This window comes from Aethalodelphis obliquidens, unplaced genomic scaffold (assembly GCF_003676395.1).
Source record: "Aethalodelphis obliquidens isolate GAN/ISIS:26980383/991018 unplaced genomic scaffold, ASM367639v1 scaffold8, whole genome shotgun sequence".
Lineage (NCBI taxonomy): Eukaryota > Metazoa > Chordata > Mammalia > Artiodactyla > Delphinidae > Aethalodelphis > Aethalodelphis obliquidens.
The window spans coordinates 6103734-6127616 of NW_020837952.1; the positions used below are offsets into that span (position 1 = coordinate 6103734).

Below are 23883 nucleotides of genomic sequence, written 5' to 3' on the forward strand. Positions count from 1 at the left end.
CTCCCTCTAGTCTCTCTCCCCTATCTTTGTCTCATCACTCCCCCACTAGTTATGCCTGTCACTTTCCTTCTCTGTCTCTAGTTAAGTCTCTCCTCTCTGTGTCTTCCCCCCTCTGACCCTCTCCCCCTCCCCCCTTTGTCTCTCCCTCCTCTTCCTCCCGCTCTATCTCTGTGCCTCTGGTCTGTGTCTTCCCCCCTTTATCTCTCAGTCTCTCCTTGGTCTCTCTGACTCTGACTTTCTCTATCTCTCCTTTCCTTTCCCCCACCCCAATATCTCTGTCTCTCCGTCTCTCTGAGCCCTCGCTCCCTCCCTCTCTCTCTTTTCCTCGGCTCTCTCCGGCTCCCTCTCTCGCCTCGGATGACAGCGCTGCCTCTTTTGTTGGCTCCGCAGCCAATCGCGGCCGCTGACGACACGGGGGCCGGGGCTATAAAGGGCCTGGCCCGGGCTCGGGCCCCCCCCAGCCGCCCGCCCCGGCCGCCCGCCCGCCCCGCCCGCGCGCCCGCCGCCCCCGGCCCCCCCGGCCCCCCCTCGGCCGGGCAGCCCCCAATCCCGCGCCGCCCGGACCCCCTCCTCCTCCCTCCCTCCTCCCTCCGCCCCCTCCCCGCGGGACTCCGGCGTCCCCGCCCCCCAGTCCTCCCACCCCTCCCCTCCAGCATGGTGCTCGCGGCCCCGCTGCTGCTGGGCTTCCTGCTCCTCGCCCTGGAGCTGCGGCCCCGGGGGGAGGCGGCCGAGGGCCCCTCGGCGGCGGCGGCGGCGGCGGCGGCGGCGGCGGCGGCGGCGGCGGCGGCGGGGGCCGGGGGGGAGCGCTCGAGCCGGCCGGCCCCGTCCGTGGCGCCCGAGCCCGACGGCTGCCCCGTGTGCGTGTGGCGGCAGCACAGCCGCGAGCTGCGCCTGGAGAGCATCAAGTCGCAGATCTTGAGCAAACTGCGGCTCAAGGAGGCGCCCAACATCAGCCGCGAGGTGGTGAAGCAGCTGCTGCCCAAGGCGCCGCCGCTGCAGCAGATCCTGGACCTGCACGACTTCCAGGGCGACGCTTTGCAGCCCGAGGACTTCCTGGAGGAGGACGAGTACCACGCCACCACCGAGACTGTCATTAGCATGGCCCAGGAGAGTAAGTGGGAGGCGGGGCATGAGCGGTGGGGTGCTGGCTCCCACTCCGGCTCCGGGAAAGTGAGTGGCTCCCGCTCCGAAGCGGGGAGCTCCCGGTTGCTCCGGCCGGAAAGCCTTTTCTGCGAAAACTTGATGGATTGGGGGGCGGGGGCTGCTCCACAAGTTTTTCGAGCTGTGGAGATGGGCTGCGGAGTTGTGTGCACGCCCCGCTCCCGGAGGTGAGGGGGCAAACGGAAGGGGTTGCGAGATACCGCTTCCCACCCTGTGTGTGTGCGCGTGTGGTGGTGGTGGGGGGGTTCGGGGAAGCTGGGGTCCCCCTGCAACAGAGGGCAAGGGACAGCAACTCAGTCCTGAAGGGCCCTGGTGGAGAGGCTGGAGAACAGAAGCGGGAGGCTTCGGAACCCCCGCAGTCCCAGCCGGGCTGCCGTGCTCTCCGCCTCCCAATGGCCCTGGCACCAACTCAGCACCCCTTCCACCTTGGGCTTTGCAACGCGCCCCCCGGGGCTGCAGAAAACCTAGTGCTCCTCTCCTTCTCCCAGGAATGAGATCCCAGAGCCCTGTATTTCTCCCGTCAGCCCAGCTGGCACCCGTCCCATCGGGAGCCCTTCTGACACCAGGTCTCCCAAGGGGCCGGGAAAGCTGTGCCTTCTTGGTACTAACCGAGCTCAGAGAACTCAACTCCATTGCGCTGGCGCTTAGGGCACCGATTTGGCAGCTCAAACCTTAGTGTTGTATCGCATGTTCACACGCCCTTAGCCGCAACCAGAGTTGAGGAGAGAGAGGAAGACCTAGGGGGATAAAGAAAGCAATAGATGGGGGGGGGGGGGGGACCCAGGCGTCCTAGTCCCTGGCCAAACGGAAGATGAACATGTTAATAGACTTGAGCTGCTTTGAAATTTTATGGCCTGGAAAATCCAGGCCAACACTGTCCCCCCCCTCAAACCCCCCAGCTCCCCCTAAGGTCAGATGACTCCCTTTTCCCCTCCCCCACTGAGGTCTCCCCCATCCCAGCAACTCTAGGGAGCCAGGCCCTCCCTTATGCCCTAGTGGTTTGGCAAGTCGCCCCCGACCCCACAACTGTTTGGTTTTATGGCTCTGAACAGAAGAGGGGGAGACCGGTTTATTGGCAGATGGGTCATAAAAAGCTGGGGGCTGAGGGGAGTCCTAGTGGCCCGCCCCCCAGGGAGAGGCACAGGAACCCAGGCGTGCATCCGGGAGGCTGAGTGCCTCACACTGCCACCAGTTTTTCTGTGACCCTAACTCCACAGTACCGGTCAGGGCTGTAAAGAACTCTCGGAGGACTAGGAAACTAACCTGGGGTGGGGGGGGGGAAGGCCTAGGATCTGGTCTTGAGTTCCTCAGTCTCCCTTCTGCTCTTAAGGCGTCTGCTTTATAGAAGCTAGGGTCAGTCTGAGACTGGCTGAGGGCAGGGGTGGGGGTGGGGATACCAACAGAGTTAGAAACGGAAAGTGGTAGAGGGATTCTGAAAAGAGTTTGCTGGAAGAAGGTGAAGGGTGCAGAGGAAAAAGATACTTTGGTCTGTGTGGTGCAGTGTGTGAGGATTTCCAGAATGAGTGATGGAGCTGAGGACTTCCCTTGCTCATTCTATCCCTAGCATCTCTTAACCAATAGGCCTGAGCCCAGAGTTAGCTCTGGTAATGGGGATGCAGGAAGTGAACAGACACTGCGCGCACAGTTTGGGAAATGCCGGTTAGACTCAGGGGCTGGGGAGGACGGGGAAGGACACCAGCAGGTGGGGTCCCACCTCGTCTTCTACCCTTCTGCCACTCCGGGACTTGGATAACTAGGGAACTGGGTCTCCATCCAGGTATTGTACGTCCCCTTTAAGAGCCAAGCTGAGCTCTTAAGGGAGGGAGGGGGAGCCGAGGGGCGGGGAGGGAGAGAGGGGAAAAGGAAAAAGAGACTTTTATAGTCTAATCCCCAGGGACCCGCTTTAATAAGAGACTTGTGCTCTGCTAATCGGGGGAGGTGTTTGTCAGCAGCGATGGCCTCTGCTCCCCTCCCCCTTCCTCCCCTCCCCCAGCCCTCAACCCTGGACCCCAGCCCCCACCTCTCCTAGGCTGCAGTGCCTGCCCTAGTTCCTCCACCCTCTCAGGCTCTCCCACCACAGCCTTCATCCTGGGAACCCAGCCCCCTTGCCCTTCTGGGAGCCAAGCCCAGCCCCTCAGTTTCTCTCTCTCCTCCCTACACCAAGAGGCCCCTGCCCTCTCAGTCCAACCTCCTGCCCCTAGGCCTTCCAGCCAGGGTAAGGAAAGTGTGTTTGGTGTTTGGGAGTGGGGCGTGAGGGAAGAGGAGGAGGTGGTGAGCAGAGAGGGGGTTGGGCTTTTGCTGAAAATAGTGCAATGACCTCTCTCCAGAACAGAGCCGCCTACTAAACCTGACCTGCTGCCTGCCACCAACCCGGATCAATCCAACACAGATGTGGCTCCTTCCCCTCCCTTTGGGAGCTGGGCCTGTGTGTGTGTTAGGGACTCTCTCAAGCCCCTTGTTTCCCTCTGTGGCTCTACCTGCTTCTTTGTTCCTCCCTCTGTTTCCTTCCAACCTTTCTCTCTACCCCACTAGTCTTAGCTACTTCCCTCCTTTCGGCTTCTTAACCCCACTCACTCCTTTTGCATCCCTCCTCCTCTCCCAGTGTTCTCCAGTTCCCAAACCTATTTCTTCTCCCCCTACCATGATCTTCCACTCTCTTCCTTCTTTTCTCCATTTCTCTGCCAGTCTCTTCTAACATGCCTTCATCTCTGTCTCTTCTCTATTCTTATCTCCCTCACCATCTCCAGTCCCGTTTCTTCTCCTTTCCCTTTTCTTTCTCCAAATGTCTTCATCCTGTCCCCCTGTGATACCAACTGTCCTCATATCCAGTGGGGGAGAAGTGTATGGTGATTCCCGGGGGTGAGGATGGGGGACTCTGCCTGAAGGAACCAAAGACTTAGAGAGATGGGGCCCTGGAGCCCAGTCCCCCATTACTAAGCCTTGGGTCAACTTACATAGGGACATATGTTTAGAGTTTAGAAAACTAGCGATAAACCAACTGAGAAACTACTGCTATTTTCACATTATTTAATGCTCAGCACTCCTGTGAAGCAAGGATTATTGTCGGCAGCACTGAGAAGCTTGGTGAATAAGCTCAGATACTGGTTAACGAGTCAGGCAGTGATTAAACCCACTGCAACTGTAGTCAAAGAACAGTGTTTAGATGCCAGGAAGAACTTTCAGGCACTTGCCTATATAATTTAAGATTGGGAGTTTAGAGAGTTCATTCAGCATGCACTTACTGAACACTGCCCGGGTGCTATGGGAGGCAGTAATGCTACAATGGTGAGCAAAACAGAAACAGCATCGACAGTGTCTACTCTCATGGAGGTTAGTACCTAATGGTGAAGACAGGCAGGGAAATAAAACAATCCCTACACTGAAATTAGGCATAGCGTGCTATTTGGATTGCTGCTTGCCACTCTCCATCTCACCAGCAGCTACCCTGCCCCAGGGACTCTCCTAATCCCCAATCTCCACTCCCCAAACCCTACCCCATGGCACTATCACTGAAGCTCCAGCTGGAGGATAACTGGACTACCAGTGCCCTGGGACTTTCGAAAAGAACCAAGGGAAAGCTGCAAAGGAACTTTTTGTCTTGTGCCCCGAATATGTGAAGATCTTTAAGTACTCCTCCCCATGTCACTTGAAGTATCCTCCTTCTCCTAGGGTGGGGGTGGGGGAGTGCTGATGAAACAACAGATGATAAATTCTCCATGATTATGCAGACCTGGGCATGATACTAAGGGCTTGGACTTCCTGATCATCCTTACATCGCTCTGGAAGCTCATTCCTGACTCTTCCTCAGGCTATTTAGCGTGAGAATGGATATTAATATCCAATAGAAACATGATTTAGTGCACTCCCAACTGATTTAAGAGATTAGAAAGGGGAGCTGAGAGGAGATGAAATGGAAGCAGAGGCAGGTATTGAGAATCATCCTTTAAACTCAAGAAGGGTCAGTTTACGATCCAAAACAAGGGGAAATTGGCCAAAATGTAAAGTTGGGATGTTAAACCTTTGTAAAGACTTATTGGCACTGGACTGAGAAACCAAAGGAAGCTTAGGGGAGAGAAGACTGATTAAAGTTGATCTGATGTGCTGAATACTATTTCTGATGCTTTGGGAAAGTAGGAGAAAAAATACATGAAGGTAGTGCTTCCCTGTCTTAAAAGTGGAGGCATTAATGGTGATGAGGAAGCAGCAGCTGAGGGAACTTTTCTCAGGGTCAAGGGACTGAGCAGTCAGATGCATGGGGAGTGTTTGAGTAGTTCCATTCTCTTGGGTGTGTTATTTCTGCTGGGAATGATGGAAGAAGCCTAGATTTGAATTCTGGTTTACTTCATGGAATAAATTTAGCCCACACTCCCTATCTGGACCCTGGGTTATCCATTCCCTGAGGCCATCTGTTTCGGGGGGTGTGCCGGGCTCCACCTGGCCACCAGACAAAACAGAGCAGAAATGGGGCAAGGTGACCTGAGGACAGCAGGTGTGATACGAGCTTTGGCTTTTATGGAGAGCATCAAAGGTTCAGGAAAAGTTGGAGCCCTACATGCTAGGGAAAGTTGGAGGAAGGGAAGACTGCAGGTGGAAGAATTCCCTAACAACTATCTTTGCAGGTTATCTGGTAGAGAGGAACCTTTGCATTAGGGCAGACAGATTAAGGAAGGGGTGTAGATCAGTAAGGCCTGACAGAGCTGTTATCTTACAGGGAGAGCAGGGGTGCTGTTCTAGGTACCAGTGACATGGTAGTCAAGAAGACAGGCAGGGAAGAAGGGTAAGGAACTGGAAAACACAGGCTGAGGAGTCTGAGTTGCCAGTGTCCCCCTCCACAGACACCCTTTGCTGATACTGTGCCCCCTTCTCTCTCATCAGCCGACCCTGCGGTGCAGACAGATGGCAGCCCTCTCTGCTGCCATTTCCACTTCAGCCCCAAGGTGATGTTCACAAAGGTACTGAAGGCCCAGCTGTGGGTTTATCTCCGGCCTGTGCCCCGTCCAGCCACAGTCTACCTGCAGATCTTGCGACTGAAACCCCTAACTGGGGAAGGGACCGCAGGGGGAGGGGGCGGAGGCCGGCGTCACATCCGTATCCGCTCGCTCAAAATTGACCTGCACTCACGCTCCGGCCACTGGCAAAGCATCGACTTCAAGCAAGTACTACATAGCTGGTTCCGCCAGCCACAGAGCAACTGGGGCATCGAGATCAACGCCTTTGATCCCAGTGGCACAGACCTGGCTGTCACCTCCCTGGGGCCGGGAGCCGAGGGGCTGGTGAGCAGGGAGCCTGAGATACTGGCAGATATGTATAACCTGGCCCTGAGGAGGTGGGGTGTTGGAAATGGTAGACCAGAAACGTAAAGTGGGTTAGGGACCAGCATTATTTTTCTAGGGCCCAGAGCTGATTCTAGAGGAGAGTTAGGTGGTGGTAATGGGGTGCTATCCCTTTTCAGAGATCCAAGGGGGCAACAGTTGAAAACTGGATTTGGGGTGAAGTAAATCTATTTGAGTAAATAGATTCATGGGACGACAAAGATGGGCTGTTGTTGAGACCTTGGGCCAAGGGGCTGATGAGGATCAGGTTGCCAGAAGAGACAGAATTGGGGAAGGTGAGTTGAGGGAGAGGTGGCTAGCTGGCAAGAAAAGTGGGTAAAAGGCAGGCTGGGGATGGGAGCGTTGGAGAAGCTGAGAAATCAATAGTCTCTGTTCTGATGCCCCTGTTGAGGGGCAGGTGAGTAGAAACAGGGAGTAAGAGCTCTGCCAGGCTCTATCACATCTATTTCTCCTCTCCCTCACCCCCAGCATCCTTTCATGGAGCTTCGAGTCCTAGAGAACACAAAACGGTCCCGGCGGAACCTGGGCCTGGACTGCGATGAGCACTCAAGTGAGTCCCGCTGCTGCCGATACCCCCTCACTGTGGACTTTGAGGCTTTTGGCTGGGACTGGATCATCGCACCTAAACGCTACAAGGCCAACTACTGCTCTGGCCAGTGCGAGTACATGTTCATGCAAAAGTATCCGCACACCCACTTGGTGCAACAGGCTAACCCAAGAGGCTCTGCTGGGCCCTGCTGTACCCCCACCAAGATGTCCCCGATCAACATGCTCTACTTCAATGACAAGCAGCAGATTATCTACGGCAAGATTCCTGGCATGGTGGTGGACCGCTGTGGCTGCTCCTAAGGTGGGGGACAGAGGATGCCTCCCCAGCAGACCCTCCCCCTAGACCCCCCAGCCCTGACCCCCTCCCCCCAGGCCCTAGAGCTCCCTCCACCTCTTCCGATGAACATCACACCTTGTTCCCTGCCCAAGCAGTGTGCAATACAACCGAGGGAGGCAGGTGGGGAATTCAGGGGTGAGGGGTTTGGGGGAAAGGGGGAAGAAGAGGGGGCATGGTCAGGTGGGGAGTTTTTGAGGTTTGAGGTGAGAAGGTTTGGCAAGAAGACAGAGAGACGTAGAGACAGAGGTAGTGCAGAGGAATAGAGACAGAGGAACAAAAAGAGCAGCAGTGAGAAGAAGGCAAAGGGATAGATGCAGAAGAGACAGAGACTAGGCAGAGATAAACCCTGAGAAAGAGACAGAAATGTAGTATTGAGAAAGCCCCACACCAAGCCTCCTTTCTTCCACTGGCAAGGTGAGGGGCTTGGTATGGTCTGGGGAGATCCCCTGACTACCATTCTCAGTAAGAGAGGAAATCAAAACCCATTCTTAGCTTCTTCCCTTTCTCCCTCCAGCAGTGGGTGGGGGAAGGGAAGTGAGGGCAGGGGCAAAAGTGAGGATTTGGGAATTTTATTTATTTATTTATTATGACTTTTCATTTTTTGGTATTTGGCTTTACTGAAATAGATGGGCCCCTGCCCACTGTGCCCTATTTGTCCCTTATCTCCCAAACCCTGTTCTTCCTCAATACTCACCTACTTAAGCACTTGTTTAAAGCTTCCAGGGTTGAGAATGGGAGTAGAGGGCAAGAGGGCTGACACATGGAAGTTTCCAACCCAAAATCACCCTACTTAACCTTCCTGAGCCAAACGGGTTGAACTGAATTCCAGCAGTCACAGAAACAGTAAGAGGTTAGGGTTTAGGAGCTGGGGGGGTGGGGGGTGGGAGGGAGGGGCTCAACATCCAGTATCTGTATGAGAGCCACGAAACTAACCCTCAGGTCTACCCTCATAGTACTGACTTAGGCACAGGTGTGGCCTGCTTATGCCCAAATTCCCCCCAGCCAAGAGAGAGACCAAAGAGCCTGTGGAATGCCTCTGCTCCCAGCCTCTATCTTCAGGTCAATAAAAAGAAGAGTAGAGAGAGCCCAGAGTCCCCAGTTCTGGGAAGGGTCAGGAGGGGTCAAGAAAGGAGTTGTAAGGAGGCTGAAGGTTACAGGGCATTTGAATCCAAATCACTGCTCTGGGCTAGGGAATAGAGCCAGCAGACCAAGGTGGAAGGGATTCTGGAAGGGGGACATTTTAGTCCCCCAACCCCAAAGCTCAGGGTGGAAGGGGGTAGAACAAAGGAGCAGAGTGTCTATAATTATTTTTATCTTTTATTTTTGGAATCTAGCAGTACCTGGCAGCAGGGAGGGGACAATACAAGTGGGGGAAAGCACCTGACAAGGCCAGTTAGGGCAGAGGTTGGGAAGGATGGAGACTCCCTGGTTTGGAAAGCTAGGAAGCAGGCAGGGACTGGTTGCCACTCCAGGTCACTAGCTGGGCCTATTCATTCCTCCCACAATCCTGACCCACCCTCCTCTGGACTCACTGTGCCTCAGTTTCTTCCCCTCAATGGAATGAGAAATAGCAGCACCCGCCACAGCCAAGAGATGAATTCTGAGCACTTACCACGGGCACTTTATGGACATAAAATACCTCTCGCTGTGGGACAGATAACCAGGGCACCAGAGTAGTGGTGAAGAGATGTGAGGCTTAGAGGAGTCACAGGCTTCAGAGTACACGTTCCCCTCTGCCTCCCAGCTGGACAGTGCCTGAAGACAAGGAGCTGAGAACCTCCGGATCCACACCCTATCCGTACCTCACCTCCAGACCTCTTGGCTCCAGGCAAGAGCCTAGAGCATGTCAGGAGAGGAGGGAGAAAGAACCTTCAGCAAAATAGTCACTCTAAGTAAAGCCAGCAGTTGTGGGTCTGATGCAAACAGTACTGAACTAAAGTAAGCCCAAGCTGGAGAGCTGACCTGGAAGGCTTGTTCTTCCCAAGAGCATGACTTTCCTGCCTGGCCCAGCTGGTGGAAGGGGCAAAGGTATGTGGCCACCCTTGGAAAGGTGATGTTGGTGAGTTTTGGCATCTTATTCCCATTCCCACAGTGAAAAAGTGAGATATTTCGGTACCAGAACGGGCAAGGGCTGTTAAGTGTTTCAACTTGCTTCCTCCCAGATAGCAGCTATACTAACCCCCAGCCTCTCCTCTCTGGCCCCGTTCTTCATCATTCCTTATGCCCCAATCTTGGAGAACAAGATACACCTGACCATCAACACCATTCACATTTCCTTGGTGGAAAGAAAGGAACAGAGAAGTGAAGAGCAGAAGACGCCTCCTCCAAGGGCAAATGCCCGTGTCTCTTGATCTTGGCACAGGGTGGGGGCTGGGCAATAGGCATCAGGTGACTTCCCTCTACAAATTCTAGAGAGCTGGGGCATTAGACTTGGGGGACACTTAGAATATGCCCCTTTAATGCCACCAAATAAAGACCTTTGGGGGAGGGTCTTTCTCTTATGAACATAAATCTATGAGTTGAAGTCTCATTCCCCTGGTCCTCCTCACCCCCAAAGAGGCATGGGGTAAAGAGGCTTGGGGGCACAGCCCAGCAACCTAGTGGGAACTAGTACTCCCCTCTCCCACCTTATGATGTGTGTGGACCTGGCCAGTGCCCCTCTGATCATAATTAGTGTAATTATTATTTGTGTATTTGTTACACCCTGTGCGTGATTGCCTTTGTTTGTTAAGGGTGTCTGAGGAGTATGGGGCTGACAGGGGCACTGGAATGCCGGGAAAGGACTTCTTCACTGAGATCAAGGCTTCCTGGAGGAAACCACTGCAAAAAGGCCATCAGGCAGTTTTCAAGTTATGTGACAGAGGGCAAAGATGGCCATAGGGTGCTCTGAGTTTTGGGATGGTCACATGACACAATCCAGCACTTGAACCTGAAAAAAGAAAAATAAAAGCAGTCAAAGAGTTTAGAATTCAGTGATGAGCTCTCCTCCCTAATCAAGTGCCATGTTTACACCTTGGAGACCAGGAAGCAGAGGATCTGAGGGAGAATGAAACTTTGTGCTCAAGGACTAAGAAGATGGGGGTCTTGGAAGCAATGAACACTAGGGTCATTTGGGACGAGGGCTGGGACATGCAGCCCAAGGGAGGTTGGGCAGAGGATGGGAAAGAAAGGGAACCTAGTACAACGCTTCACTGGAGGCTTGATCCTAAACAGTCCCAAAGACTACAAAACCCTCTCCCAGCCTCCACAGAACAGAAGATCTAAAAGTCCTCTTGAGATGGTCCAGCTAATGTCTATCCTATTCTGCAGTTCCCTGACCCTAGGTTTCCTCAGCAAAATTTCAACAAAATCCACAAACCAACCCAACTTTGAACTTCCAGTGTACCAAGAGTGGTTAAAGCATCTTAAGTATTCTTTGATTCTACTATAAAAATGTTGCCCATATACCTAGAGCACACTTCCCAGGGCATGAGAGTGGGGGGTAGCAAAGGAATCTTGCTTTATAACTGAAAAGACAGGAAAGTTCCTGTAACATCAATCTGATCCAGAATGGGGGACAATGTGGGTTCAGTGTGCCACCATGCTTTCCCTGTCCTGTCAGTTCTGTCAGCAGATTGACCCCACCTCAGACCAACTACAAGTTGAGGGAGGACTGAAGTGCTACATTGTATCCTCTCCCCAATGAACTGCTTTATCTACATCTACCCTTAACTTTTGGCCTGAGCTAAAAATAGGATCCCCCCCTCCATTGCTCATTGTTTCCTACATTGAGAGGACACACAGAAGAGACTGCAAGATGACGTTTATCCCCAAACATCCTGCAACCTAATGGATGAGGAGCTGACCTATACTTGGTCTTTGCCTGTGTCAGGGGCCCCAAGCTAAGAACCAGCAGGCAGTGGCACTTAGAGCTTCTGGTGTGTAGTAAGGCAGAAGCAGGGAAGTCAATGCCCCCAGCCACAACGTCAGCTTTCCTGCCAGTGAGCTGGGGGTAAGGGAGCAACTGGGACTCCTCCTACCTCTTCCCACTCTCTGAACCCCCAAATGCATCTGTATATGTGGTATGCAATACACATACACACTTGCAAACTAGTCCACTCAGACCCCCACCCTCTAGCTGGAACCTACTCAAGGAAAAGAAAATACTTCTATTGTAAATCACCTAGTAAAATTAAGAGCCAATAATTACTGAATGATTACTCTGCAAACTATGGTAAGAAAATTATGCTCCGTACATCAATATGATAATATCAATTTTCACAGCAACTTTCACAATAGGGGTGCTACTGGCACAGAGTCTAGAAAGAGTCAAGAGTGATTAAGTAATTTGCCCAGGGTCTTGGACCCAGTTGAGCTAGTGTGGTAGAACAAGGAATTACACCAAAGTAGCTGCTATACAATATTTCATTCTAATCTATTAATAGTGATCTGAGAGGTGGAAAAATTAAAGGCTGGGACAACTGAGAAAGGAAAAGAAATAAAGAGAAAGCTGGGAGTACTTTGGGCTCAAAAAGGATCCCCAAAGTTGTAAAACCTGACATTTTTCAGTCCCTTTGGAAGGGAAAACAAGATGTGTGGACATGTTGCAAGAGAGGGGGGACATTAGATTTTGGATTCCAATAATCAGAGGTGAGTGACACTGTCAGGGTCCCTCATAAAAGAGAACAGGGAAAAATAGCTATTCTCACTTATTTATATAAGGTCTTTCCTTCCCCCTGATCTGTTTCTCATGTCAGCTATGGCAACAGGACTCAACACCAAGAAGTGTTGCTCTTATTCACATCTTCCTTCCTTATAGCCCTCATCCCCACAGAAGCTTCTAGCCTTGTATCTTCAGAAGTAAGTTCCCAGGATTTGGGGCTGGGGGAAGGGCAGTTTAGAGTGATGGTGGAGAAAAAGAGAATGATCCTAGAGAACCATAAAAAGGTGCAGATTTACAGCTGACGGAGCTGGTTCCCTCCGCATCTTTATAGACTCCCTCATTAAGAGCTTCCAGGTATGCAGAGAATGTCACAGCTTCAGAACAGGGAAAAGAAGCCTGAAGTCAGCTAACTACATCTGGATCTCAGATTAGCTACACTAAAGAGACTAGGGGATAGGAAGGAAGGGTACTTGGATCCCAGATAAAGAACTGCAAGCTTGGATGCCTGTTCTGCCGTTCAAGGGACTTAACTATTTTAAGACTGAATTAGTAAAAAAGACATAGGCATCCTGAACTATTCACACTCAAAAAGTATGTGTGGAATGATTACAATGAGACAGGAAGAGGAGTTGGAGGTGAGAGACTTCTGACCAACTTAAGAACAGCTACTGGGATGGGATGAAAAGGGCTAGTAAAAAATCCACACAAATTGAGAAACACTGTGTCAGAGATATGGGGAAGGCCAGTTTAAGTGTGGAAAAGACTGATTTAGGCTTCAGGAAGAGAATCCTGGGGGCAGGGGTTGGGGGTGGGGAGGCTGAATCCCTTTCTGGAACATTATAGAGGATAAGGAGACAAAGTGAAGAAAACTTCTGAAGGACCTAGTGTTCCACTCCATTATCAGCATCTGCTCTATTCCTTTACCTCTTTTTTATTTTGGGTAGAAAACCCTTCCTGAATCTATGATCTCTGTAAAGCTACAAAACTGAACTAATTCTCTCTGGTTCTGTTTTCAGAGAGACAGTAAGAGAAAGGAAAAGCTAGCCTCAGAATCGGGGCCTGAAGAAAAGGGAGGCAGACAGTATAGGCCAGAGATGATAGGAGGAAGAACTTTAACCGGCATTCCTTTTTGTTCATTCCTCCAAAGTTTCAGAATGGGGCAAAATTCACAACAAATGGGCAATCTTTGGATCTCCTCAGTCTAAACTTAGGTCCTTGTCCTCCAGCAACCAAAGAGACTTTGTGGAAAGAGATTCTTGTTAGGAAGGTGATCAAATCATTACTTTTCTATTAATTACAAAACCAGACAGAGGTGTTGGTAGAAATGGGAATGAGGAATTACACCACATCAACGTGGGATCTGATCATGAGACCAAAGTCTTCAGGTACGGTGCCAAGCTCTTAAGTTTTATTATCAGAAAACCAAACAAAACCCAACCTTATATAGATGTACAGAAGTAAAGATTAAGAGGAGAAACCCTATACCAACATGTCCAAAAAGATTAAGTAGCAGGTCTCACATCTACATGAAACTTCAAATGCAAACAAGCAACTCTGCTTAGGGAGAGCCAAATCTTTCTAAATAGGAGGCTCAGCAAGGAAAACGGATTTTAGTAGTATCTAAGAAACACTGCCACCAAAACTGCTAAAGTATATTTCTGCAATAGAAGACAAACTAAACTAGCATAAGGCTTGACTAGAAAATAGAAGCCTCCAGTCCACAGCTTACGTTCCCAATGATGTAGGTAATAATGCTTAATACCTCTCACATCCTGTCACACTCTGCATCCCCATACTTCTAGCTCTGAGGGGTACCCAGCCAATCTCCTTTCCTGAACTGCATAACCAACAGGATCCCACATATTGGCTTCGACTGAAACCAGACAAGTCACTCTTGAAAATAGGGCCCTTCCGGACTCCAGAATAGGGAGGGACTCTGGACTCCATTCCATTATAGACTACCAATCACTAGTCCTTGTGTTTATATCCTTTGCACCTCCTAAAACCCACAGTGTTTTCCCTATCTTATTCCAGTGGGTCATGTCAACCTGCTAAAAGCAAAGATTCAGGGTGAAACTTGGCCTCTTCATGGAGGATAAAGAAGTAAAAGGATGCCTGTGAGTATGAGAGAAGGAAATAAATAGGCTTAAAGGGACATACTCAATCCTTTTCCTTGTTCTCTTTTCTAAAGGATAAAGGCATTATGGCTAATTCGCTATAATATTTGCCCCTGAAGCTCTCCTTATCTGGTCTAATCTGGCACTAAGAACTCAGAAGAGCACCTGATAAAACACACTGTTCTTTTTTCTATTTTTTTTATTAACAAGCAAAATAATAATTAAAAAACAACAACACAAGAACAAAAACCTTGAAGTTGGAACTGCAGTAAGTCAAACTGCTGCTGGAGTTCACAGATGTACCTGGGGTACATGCTCCCTCACTGCAAGGCAGGACCTAGGCACACGACTGTGCATTTAGGTATATATGTGACCAGGAAGAGTTGAAGAGATGGAAACCACTGGAGAACAGAAAGCATCAAAAGCTTTTCATCAGGCAATCCCAAAGCGCTCTGCTCTTTTCCTCTTCTTTGCCTATAAGGAAGAAGCAAGAAGAAAAAAATTAGATTGCAAGACAACAGTGGCCTGGGTTCCTGGCTGCTTTAATCCAAACTCACATGGACTGTCACAAGGTCCAAGAAGGAGGGAAAGCCAGGCTTATGCTTGGCAGCCAGAGATTTAATGTCTGAATCTCTCTAGTTATCCAGTTAGAGCTGGTTTGATGGGAAAGGAGAATAAGGAGGGGAGAAGACTGTGGGGAGTAGGGGGTGGGGGAGGGAGAGGAGGAAGAGAATAGTGGTAGAAAATGGAAAGATTCCTGAAGGAGAAAGAGCCACTCAGCCTTACAGCAAGTTAGCCTGGAAACAATGGATCCTTAAACAGGCTGGGAAAAGTCTTCCAGTCAGTGGGGAGATGGGAAATTTCAAAGGACAAAAGGTTGACCAATGCTATTTCATGGAGAAGGTGAAGGGGATGCCCTTCTGGGCAGTTAGGCCCAATCAGCAACTATTCCTTCGGCCTCCAAATCCACAAAGAGGCATATAAATCTTCAATGCCAACAGAATAAATGGGGGGTGGGGAGGCCCCAACATGGATCTCTTAAGGGAGGCAGTGTGGGAGAGAGGGCACAAAATGGGTGGGGGAGAGAAAGAGAAAGATATTTTTGTTCTGGGAGTGATTCATAAAACACTACCGAGTCCTCACTCTAACCACTGCCCCCAGAAAAGAGGGGGCTTTTTTTTTATTCCATTCACAGAGGAGGTTAAAGTTATATTAAAAAGAAAAGCTGCGTGGGACTTCGCTGGCGGTCCAGTGGTTAAGACTCTGCGTTTCCAATGCAGTGGGTGCGGGTTTGATCCCTGGTCGGGGAAACTAAGATCCCACATGCCGCATTGTGCACGGCCAAAAAAAAAGAAAAGAAAAGAAAAGCTGAGTGCATACAAGCCAAGCTCACTTCCACCTGGATTACTGACACAATTCTTTGGAATCAAATGAAAGTCATCTGGTTCATATAAACTCTATCAGCCTCAAAAGTTACTACTCCCTTACATATACTACCTCTCCCAATAAAAGCCACTATTCCTTTCTACTCAACAAAATCCTCATCTACCTTATCTTGGAGGTCAAATGTACCAACTCAGTAAGCATGCCTGGTCTAATGACAGTTTCCTTGGCAAAGAGGGAGTAATTTTAACTAGAATTAAAACAAGCCTAAGTTTACTTCTAGCTCATCCTGGCAAGTCAGCAAGTAAGCAGACATTTACTTACAACAGGTAATGCTTTATTCTGAATTAGTAGCACAAAGAAGAATATAAAACGCTTTAGTTTTTTCATAGTAGAGAATGTAAACTGATCAGATTCTGAAATTTTCAGGGTTTATTACAAGATTGACTCTGATATTTATTCATAAAGAGACTATATTCTGAATGTGGGGGGCTTCCCTGGTGGTGCAGTGGTTAAGAATCCCCCTGCCAATTCAGGGGACATGGGTTCGAGCCCTGGCCCGGTAAGACCCCACATGCCGCGAGGCAACTAAGCCTGTGTGCCACAACTACTGAGCCCGCGTGCCTAGAGCCCATGCTCCACAACAAGAGAAGCCACCGCAATGAGAAGCTCACGCACCGCAAAGAAGAGTAGCTCCCGGTCGCCGCAACTAGAGAAAGCCCACGTGCAGCAACAAAGACACAACGCAGCCAAAAATAAATAAATAAATAAATAATAAAAAAAAGATTTTGAGTGTGTCAGGTAATAGCGTTTCAGAGGCCATCTCTAGAAGTAGATGGAAAGAAGTAAATTTGGATTAAATGGAAGAAGTAACATTTCAAATTCCTCACCACCTAAGAAATTTCTATAATTCTAAACATAGGCTGCACAGGGTCTAGGTTGCGGCAGGCGGGATCTTCGCTGTCATGTGCGGGATCTTTGTTGCGGCATGTGGGATCTAGTTCTCTGACCAGGGATTGAACCCAGGCCCCCTGCCTTGGGAGCTTCCAGTCTTAACCACTGGACCACCAGGGAAGTCCCTAAACATATTCATTGTTTCAACTGTTCATGTACACCTCTGCTAATGCTTGGTCTCCATTATAGATACTCTCAAACCAGCAAATCAATATTGTCTGTCAATGCTCTGAGAAGTCTGCCAATGCTCAGAGTCTCAATGAATGTTACTCCAGAAAATGCTGGGATATAGATGCACACAAGTCTTAAAGGAACAAACAAACAAACAAAAAGCCATTCTTTCATTTTGAGAAACTATCTGTAAATAAAGTGATAAGAACAAGTCACATTTGAGGACTTCCCTGGCGGTCCAGTGGTTAAGACTCTGCACTTCCAGGGACTTCCCTGGTGGTCCAGTGGGTAAGACTCTATGCTCCCAATGCAGGGGGCCCAGGTTCGATCCCTGGTCAGGGAACTAGAGCCCACATGCCACAACTAAAAGATCCCACATGCCGCACAACTATATTTGTGTCTGGGTTGGATATGGCCTTCATTAAATGATGTAAGAAATTTGCTTGGCAGATAATCAGAAACACTGCTACTTACTGAATACTTGACATTTTACACAGAATCATTTCATGCTTAAAATACCACTTCGAGGTAGGTTTTATTATCTCCACTTTCCAGATGATGAAACTGAGGCTCAGAAAATTACAATAACTTGTAAGAAATATAGTAATACTAAGTGGCACAGTCACTTATCCAAGCTTAATTGATTCCAAATCTTGTGCTCTTTCCTACTAGGTTAACTGGCTCTTAATAGTGAATTACTTAAGTATACTGATGGAATTCAGTGGGGCCACTTTATCCAGAAAACAGGTATCAAGCAAAGGACCAAAAATCTTGTCATTTAGGCACTTAAGAAGTAGGCCAGGGAAATAACAATGTTTCTCCATTCTGTTTGTTTGTCTTCATTTTCCCTTCAAGGGCCCTGTGAAGCATTCCAGGTATATTTTACCTCTGTATCCTCTGTGGTTCCTGTTCCAGCTGAACTTGTGACAATCCCAAATCGCTCCTTCCTCTTTTTCAGCTTCTCGTCATCCTCAGACTGTTCAGGGACAAAGAAAAGGGCTGAAACAAGCTATCCCTCCATTCACAAGGTAAATGGGAATGAAATTACAACTTATTCGCTACAATATGCTAGCCAACCTTGTGTCAAGAACTAAGGATCACACCCACAGAAAAAAACAGATAGGAAACTGAATAAGCTAGCATATTGTCCCTAGAATGACTAAAAACTTAATGTTAAGTAGGGCTTCAATACTCATAAGACAAGGAGAGTCAAGAAAACAGTAGGAAACACCCATAAAACAAATTTCTGTGCTAAAGAAATTTTTGTAGTTCAGAGATATGGAAAACTGAGGCTTTACTAATAATACCTGCAGAGGGCTTCCCTGGTGGCACAGTGGTTGGGAGTCCGCCTGCCGATGCAGGGGACACGGGTTCATGCCCCAGTCTGGGAAGATCCCACATGCCGCGGAGCGGCTGGGCCCGTGAGCCATGGCCGCTGAGCCTGCGCGTCCGGAGCCCGTGCTCCGCAACGGGAGAGGCCACAACAGTGAGAGGCCCGCGTACAGCAAAAAAAAAAAAAATAATAATACCTGCAGAGAGCAGGTTGGTAGAAGGCACCCAAACTATTTGTCGAACACTGCTTTCAAGTTCCATTTTCTTGCTAAAAAAGGGAAGGGGAAGGGGGCCAGAGTGGTGTTTCTGAAGAACTTACAAAGAAAGCTAAGTGTTATGAATACCCAGCAAAGTCATAAAAGGCTCTGAAGAGTTTGAAATGATTTTGAAATAAGGAAACAGCTGTAGTCATCTCTCTGAGAGAGATGCTCTGGACCTTTTCCAAGCATCCAAGAGACTCATGGTGTCTGCCCTGTAATTGGAGAGAATGTTCCAGCATACTATGAATTGGAGCTGGCCATTCTCCTATAGCATTTTAAAGACTGAGCTACTACTGTTCACATCCAGCACTGTTCAATGTCAGAGTCTCATATATATTATATTCTCACCAGGACCTAAACCCTGCCACTTTATTTATCCCACTTTAACAGTTATTTATTTTCTCCTTTTCCACCTTCCCCTAATACCCTGTCACCAGCAATCAAAAGCCCAGCCCTAGGATTAGAAACATCTAACTGTATGTGGGCTTCCTGGGTGTTTTTTCTCCCCCAAAAGCATTTCCTAGAACTTGACACATCTAGACAAAGATCCTATCTTCTCAGATATCCCAGGGGACCCTCTACTCCATACACACGTAACACCCTAATCATGAGCCAGGACAGTTTCTTTGACTTTATTTACAAAAGTTAACCAACATAAGGTCAGGTCAAACGTGCTGAAACAAACTTTTTTTTTTTTTTTTAACTGGGGTATAGTTGCTTAAACAAACTTTTGAGCAAGCTTACGTGTGGTGCTCCTGAGCTGGATTTTGTTTTTTAAAAACCCAAGAAGTTCATATTCCTGACTTACGTAGGCAGGTTGTGTCTCTGAGTGTCCCAAAAACCAGAGTCAAAAGGAAAGGCAACCAAGAGGCCTACAGAGACACAAGAACTTTTAAAATACCTTTACTCTCAACGCCAACCATGGAGCTGCCTTTGTCCCTACGACCACAGGAACCACCTCTTGGTCAAAAGCAGGGCAGCTATACAGCCTTCTGTGTTCAATCTGTCTAGCTAGCGCAGCTCTCTGAACACAGTAGTCAGGAGTACTTTCTCAGTCTTACTTTGGCTCTTTCAGCTTGAGAAACATTCATTTTCTCGCTTTTGCGCCACCTGCCTTCTAGCAAGTAAGAAAGAAGCTAAGAAAGGTTGGTGGCTATTGAAGGACTGAAGAATCCTACACACAAGTTATCCCTTAATCACAGTGTATTACTAGAATAGAATACTGCCTACATACTTTTCCTGCCTTTTTCCTTATAACCATCAGCAAATCCACAGTAGGTGCATAATTAATGTAATCTAAACTACTGTAAAACACTGAGGCAGGTTCCAAAGGAAAAAAGTCTTCCTGTCTTTAATAATCATAAATTAAAATAATAATGATTACATTATAGCCACTAACATTTGGGTGCTTACTATGTGCCAGGTACTATACGAAGTTCATTACATTCAGTATCTCATTTAGTTGTTTTAACCATCTTAAACATATCAGGTACCATGACATACGTAGCAGGTCATTTTATAGATAAGAAAACTGAGGCTTTGAGAGAGTAAGTAACTTTCCCAAGTCTCACAAATAGTTAAGTGGCAGAGCCAGAAATGGAACCCAAGACATTTTACTCGAGAACCCACTTTCTTAACTTTACCAAAACCTCAGGTATCTTACCTAAGCACTTCTTTGGAAGAAGAGTAGCAGAATGGAAGTAGTGCTTAATTTCCAAGGGAAGAAGGATCACTAGGATCCTTAGCTAAAAGTAGTTGTAGGGCTTCCCTGGTGGCGCAGTGGTTAAGAATCCACCTGCCAATGCAGGGGACACAGGTTCGAGCCCTGGTCCAGGAAGATCCCACATGCCGCGGGGCAACTAAGCCCGTGTGCCACAACTACTGAGCCTGTGCTCTAGAGCCTGAGAACCACAACTACTGAAGCCCGCATGCCTAGAGCCCATGCTCCGCAGCAAGAGAAGCCACCACTCGCCGCAACTAGAGAAAGCCCGCACGCAGCAATGAAAACCCAACGCAGCCAAAAAGAAATTAATTAATTAAATTTTTTAAAAAAGTAGTTGTAAACTACTTCAACAACTTCTACATCACTCAAATGACTGGGTCAATGCAAGGATCCTACCCCCTTTCTACCATACCATATGCCTCTACTTCATAACTAACTAGGGCTCCAATTAGTAGTCTCATACTAAAGATTTTCTCAACTCAATTTGTTTCTAACTTTGGCTAATTGGCTATTCCATCTGTTGAACTGGATGAAAAGAATTAGGGTTTCCAATGAACACAGGCCTCACTGTATTTTTCCTACCAAAGTCACTATGAAGCTTTTCTTGATTTTGTCTACCACCACTAAGATAAAAAGTGAATAAGGGATATAAATGGAGATGTCAAAATAAGAACCTCTATAGAACATTCTAGATGAAAAATTCTCCATTTCATTAAGCCTCCAGGCCAAGGAGGAAACAGCTTTAAGGGAAATAAAAGGAGCATACCATACCTACCCTTCTTGGGGATAGGCAGGACTAGATCGTATCTTGCTGAACTACCACTATTTACTTTTTTCATTCAATTCAGCGCTAGGGATACTTCAGCACATTCACATCACAGAGGGAGATGTTACTGCTGAAACCTATCTACTCTCTCTGCACAAATCTTGGGGCCATTCCCTTCACAAATCTCATCACAAAGCCTACATCCATTTGGAACGTGTAGGACAGCCTTTCCTCTGGTTCTCTACTTCACTGTATCCCAAAATGGGGAGTTTGACTTCTAAATTAAATTTCCTGTGTTTCTTTTTGAGCTCAAAGGTGAGGAAAGAACGACGGAGGAAAAGAAGGCGGCGGGGGGGGGGGGGGGGTCAGATGGATATATTTCTCTAGCCACTAAGGCTAGTATCAGAGATTTCCCCTTGAGATTCCTTTTTTAATTCTCTGGTGCCTTCTCCTGGAGATCTAGGCAGAGCATCTGCTCCACATATACCAGGGGCTCTAGGGGGAAAAAAACAATACATATGCCCCCACCTCCCACCCCCTATGAAGAGCCTGCCCACCCCTCACCCGCAGAGACCAGCGAGGGTTTTATTTATTTTGTGCATGCCTGCCCTTCTCTCCTACCCAGTGCCCCTCAGCTCCCCTCCTAAAGCCTCTTTCCTCCTTGCCCTGCAGGGAAAGTGCACAACAGGCCCAGTAAATCAACACAGTTCTAATGATCTCTCTCACTTGACCCTTCTAGCGTGACGGTGTCGCATGGAAACAAACGTACAATAAACTTCACTCCATCTTTAGCTCCTTGCTGACAGGTTTTGATTCATGGGATGGTGAGACCCATCTGAAGGAAATTACCTCGATCAAAATGCATCTCCCTCTGCATTCATCAGGCCAATGCTCCCCCAGGCCATGCTCAAGTGCACAAATGGGGTTGTGCATCTGCAGGCAGCACTGACCCCTCTAGCTCAGTGTCATATGCATTTGCAAACCTTTCCCTTCTTCATCCCTCCCCCACTTCCCTCCCACAAACCCTCAACCACTAACAAATCTTTTTTCTTCCCAGGGTTGCTCCCGTGTGGGAAGAATAGTGCTGGAATCTGAAACGCCCTTATTTGCTATCAAGTGAAAACTCTTCAAAACACACCACTTGCATCCAAAATCAGAAGAGAAACCTGTCCTCACTGACTAAACACAGGCACTGGATATTCAGATTGATCCATGTACTTCACTTCCCTCATTCTCCCACTCAAGACTTAAAGAGCAAGCCAACTAACTGACCGACGCCAATAACTTCAGCATACATGATCCTCACTCCTATCTCCCAATAACTGCCTTGTTTTTCTTTTCAGAAGTTTGGTGATAAAAACAAGAAAGAGAACTGTGTAAAAGAGAGAGGTCATATAAGAAGCACAGGGCAGGGCTTCCCTGGTGGCGCAGTGGTTGAGAGTCCGCCTGCCCATGCAGGGGACATGGGTTCGTGCCCCGGTCCAGGAAGATCCCACATGCCGCGGAGCAGCCGGGCCCGTGAGCCATGGCTGCTGAGCCTGCGCGTCCGAAGCCTGTGCTCCGCAACGGGAGAGGCCGCAACAGTGAGAGGCCGGCGTACTGCAAAAAAAAACCCCAAAAAACTACTAAAGAAGCACAGGGCAGAAAGCATGATATATATTTAATAAAGCCAAATGCCCCCATGAATCACTATCACTGTATTTTCCATCATGGAATAAGATAGTTCCTAACTGAACCTTTCAGAAGACATCTTCAACTTTTCAAAATTCACTTTTCTTCTTGTTTCCCTTTCACATTTGGCACATCCTTGGACAATATAAAGAAAATGATACCTGCTGAAAGAAAAGACGGAGACATTCCAGGTTGCCCCAAGATACAAATTACATGTGTGAAAGTGCTTAGTACATAGGAACTATCATATAAGTATTCAATAAATGTTAGCCATTATTTCTATTGCTTCATTCTGGTCCTTGAAACAAAGTCTGAGACCACCAACAGAATTTTGAAACTAACAATGCCATTCATTCTTCTTCTACACTACAAGTGAAGTCATCAAAAGTTGTCAAGAAACAGACATTACCAAGGCAACAAGGAAATTCCCTTCAGTTGCAAGGCAAATGATATTTGGAAAGAGGATCAGATTTAAGGTTAAAGTGTAGCACAACAGTAACTCAGCAAAACCACAGTCTTCTCCATCAGGTACTATTAACCACCTTCTCTTTCTGGGACCCTAAAAAAAAAAACTATGCTGTCAGGCTTTAACTGACATCAACATCCCTAACAATTAATGACTACAAAAACAGATATCTATATAAGGTAATGTCCAAGGGAACTGAGCAAGGATCCGACCTCTAACTCTGTAGATCAAATTCCAGGTACTCTAAAGGCCCCTGAGGAATTGGCTTCACTGAATTACACAACATCAGCTTCTATCAACACTGTCAATAACACTGAAACCATAAAATTAAACCATTCATCCACTAGTCATTCAAATAACCACTGAGAGCCTACTTTGGGTCAGGCACTGTTTTCTGGCATTGGGAATAGAGAGATGAATAAGACAAAAATCTTTAACCTCACAGGGCTTATGAATTCACAACTGAATGACTATAAAGATGTGTGCCATTGTTCATTACATTACTGCATATTGAGGACTCATGGGGAAATTTTATTTCTGATTCCCAGACCCCAAATAATTATGCTTTTGCTGAACAACTTGTTAGTTTTACCTTTTGAAAATCACTGTAAACAGTACAATTGTGTTTTCCTGTTTCTACTGACTGCTATAAAGTTTGGAGCAAAATGTGTGGTCTGTCCCTGGCAAGTGGTTTTGAAAGTATTTCTATTAGAAAGGAGAGGCCAGAAGTATTGAGGTGAGAGAGAAACATGAGATCAAGAGATGGAGATCAGGGAATTTCCTGGTGGTCCAGTGGTTAGGACTTGGGACTTTCACTGCCAAGGCCTGTGGTTCAATCCCTGTTCGGGGAACTAAGGTCCGGCAAACTGTGTGGTGTGGCACGGCAAAAAAAAAAAAGAGAGGGGGGGGGGGGGGGGGGGGGAGAGAGGGGGGGGGAGGGGGGGAGAGGGGGAGAGGTGGAGATCAAACACCCAGATCCAGAGGTAGAAACTTAGAAGACAAGATGACATAAAGTTAG

General features: G+C 48.1%; 2 protein-coding genes across 3 annotated transcripts in view; one reads left to right on the forward strand and one right to left on the reverse strand.

Moving 5' to 3' along the window:
* Nucleotides 1–622: 622 nt before the first annotated feature.
* GDF11 (growth differentiation factor 11) lies at nt 623–22009 on the forward strand. 2 transcript variants are annotated; one of them, XR_003432832.1, is made up of 4 exons: nt 623–1111; nt 6037–6434; nt 6963–9408; nt 21786–22009. XR_003432832.1 is itself a non-coding variant. In XM_027106571.1 (3 exons), exons 1-3 carry the CDS (start codon nt 655–657, stop codon nt 7341–7343), a joined length of 1236 nt encoding a protein of 411 aa, XP_026962372.1. In that variant the 5' UTR covers nt 623–654; the 3' UTR covers nt 7344–10352. The 2 variants fall into 2 exon arrangements, 1 of the variants encoding a protein (XP_026962372.1); XM_027106571.1 differs by lacking the exon at nt 21786–22009 and having other exon boundaries at nt 6963–10352.
* The window catches only part of SARNP (SAP domain containing ribonucleoprotein), a 52565-nt gene continuing 43002 nt past the window's right edge, over nt 14321–23883 (reverse strand). Inside the window, exons 10-11 of the mRNA XM_027106573.1 lie at nt 17534–17623; nt 14321–14613 (exon numbers count right to left, since the gene is read on the reverse strand). Coding sequence (XP_026962374.1) covers nt 14572–14613; nt 17534–17623 — 132 coding nt within the window. The 3' untranslated portion in view covers nt 14321–14571. The remainder of the gene's footprint in view (nt 14614–17533; nt 17624–23883) is intronic.

Bases quoted from the DNA above. Each gene is read 5' to 3' on its own strand.
- GDF11 (XM_027106571.1), top strand. From the start codon at position 655: ATGGTGCTCGCGGCCCCGCTGCTGCTGGGCTTCCTGCTCCTCGCCCTG. The intron at 1,112-6,036 runs GTAAGTGGGAGG...CTCTCTCATCAG, and splicing joins CATTAGCATGGCCCAGGAGA to CCGACCCTGCGGTGCAGACA. The intron at 6,435-6,962 runs GTGAGCAGGGAG...CCTCACCCCCAG, and splicing joins GGCCGGGAGCCGAGGGGCTG to CATCCTTTCATGGAGCTTCG.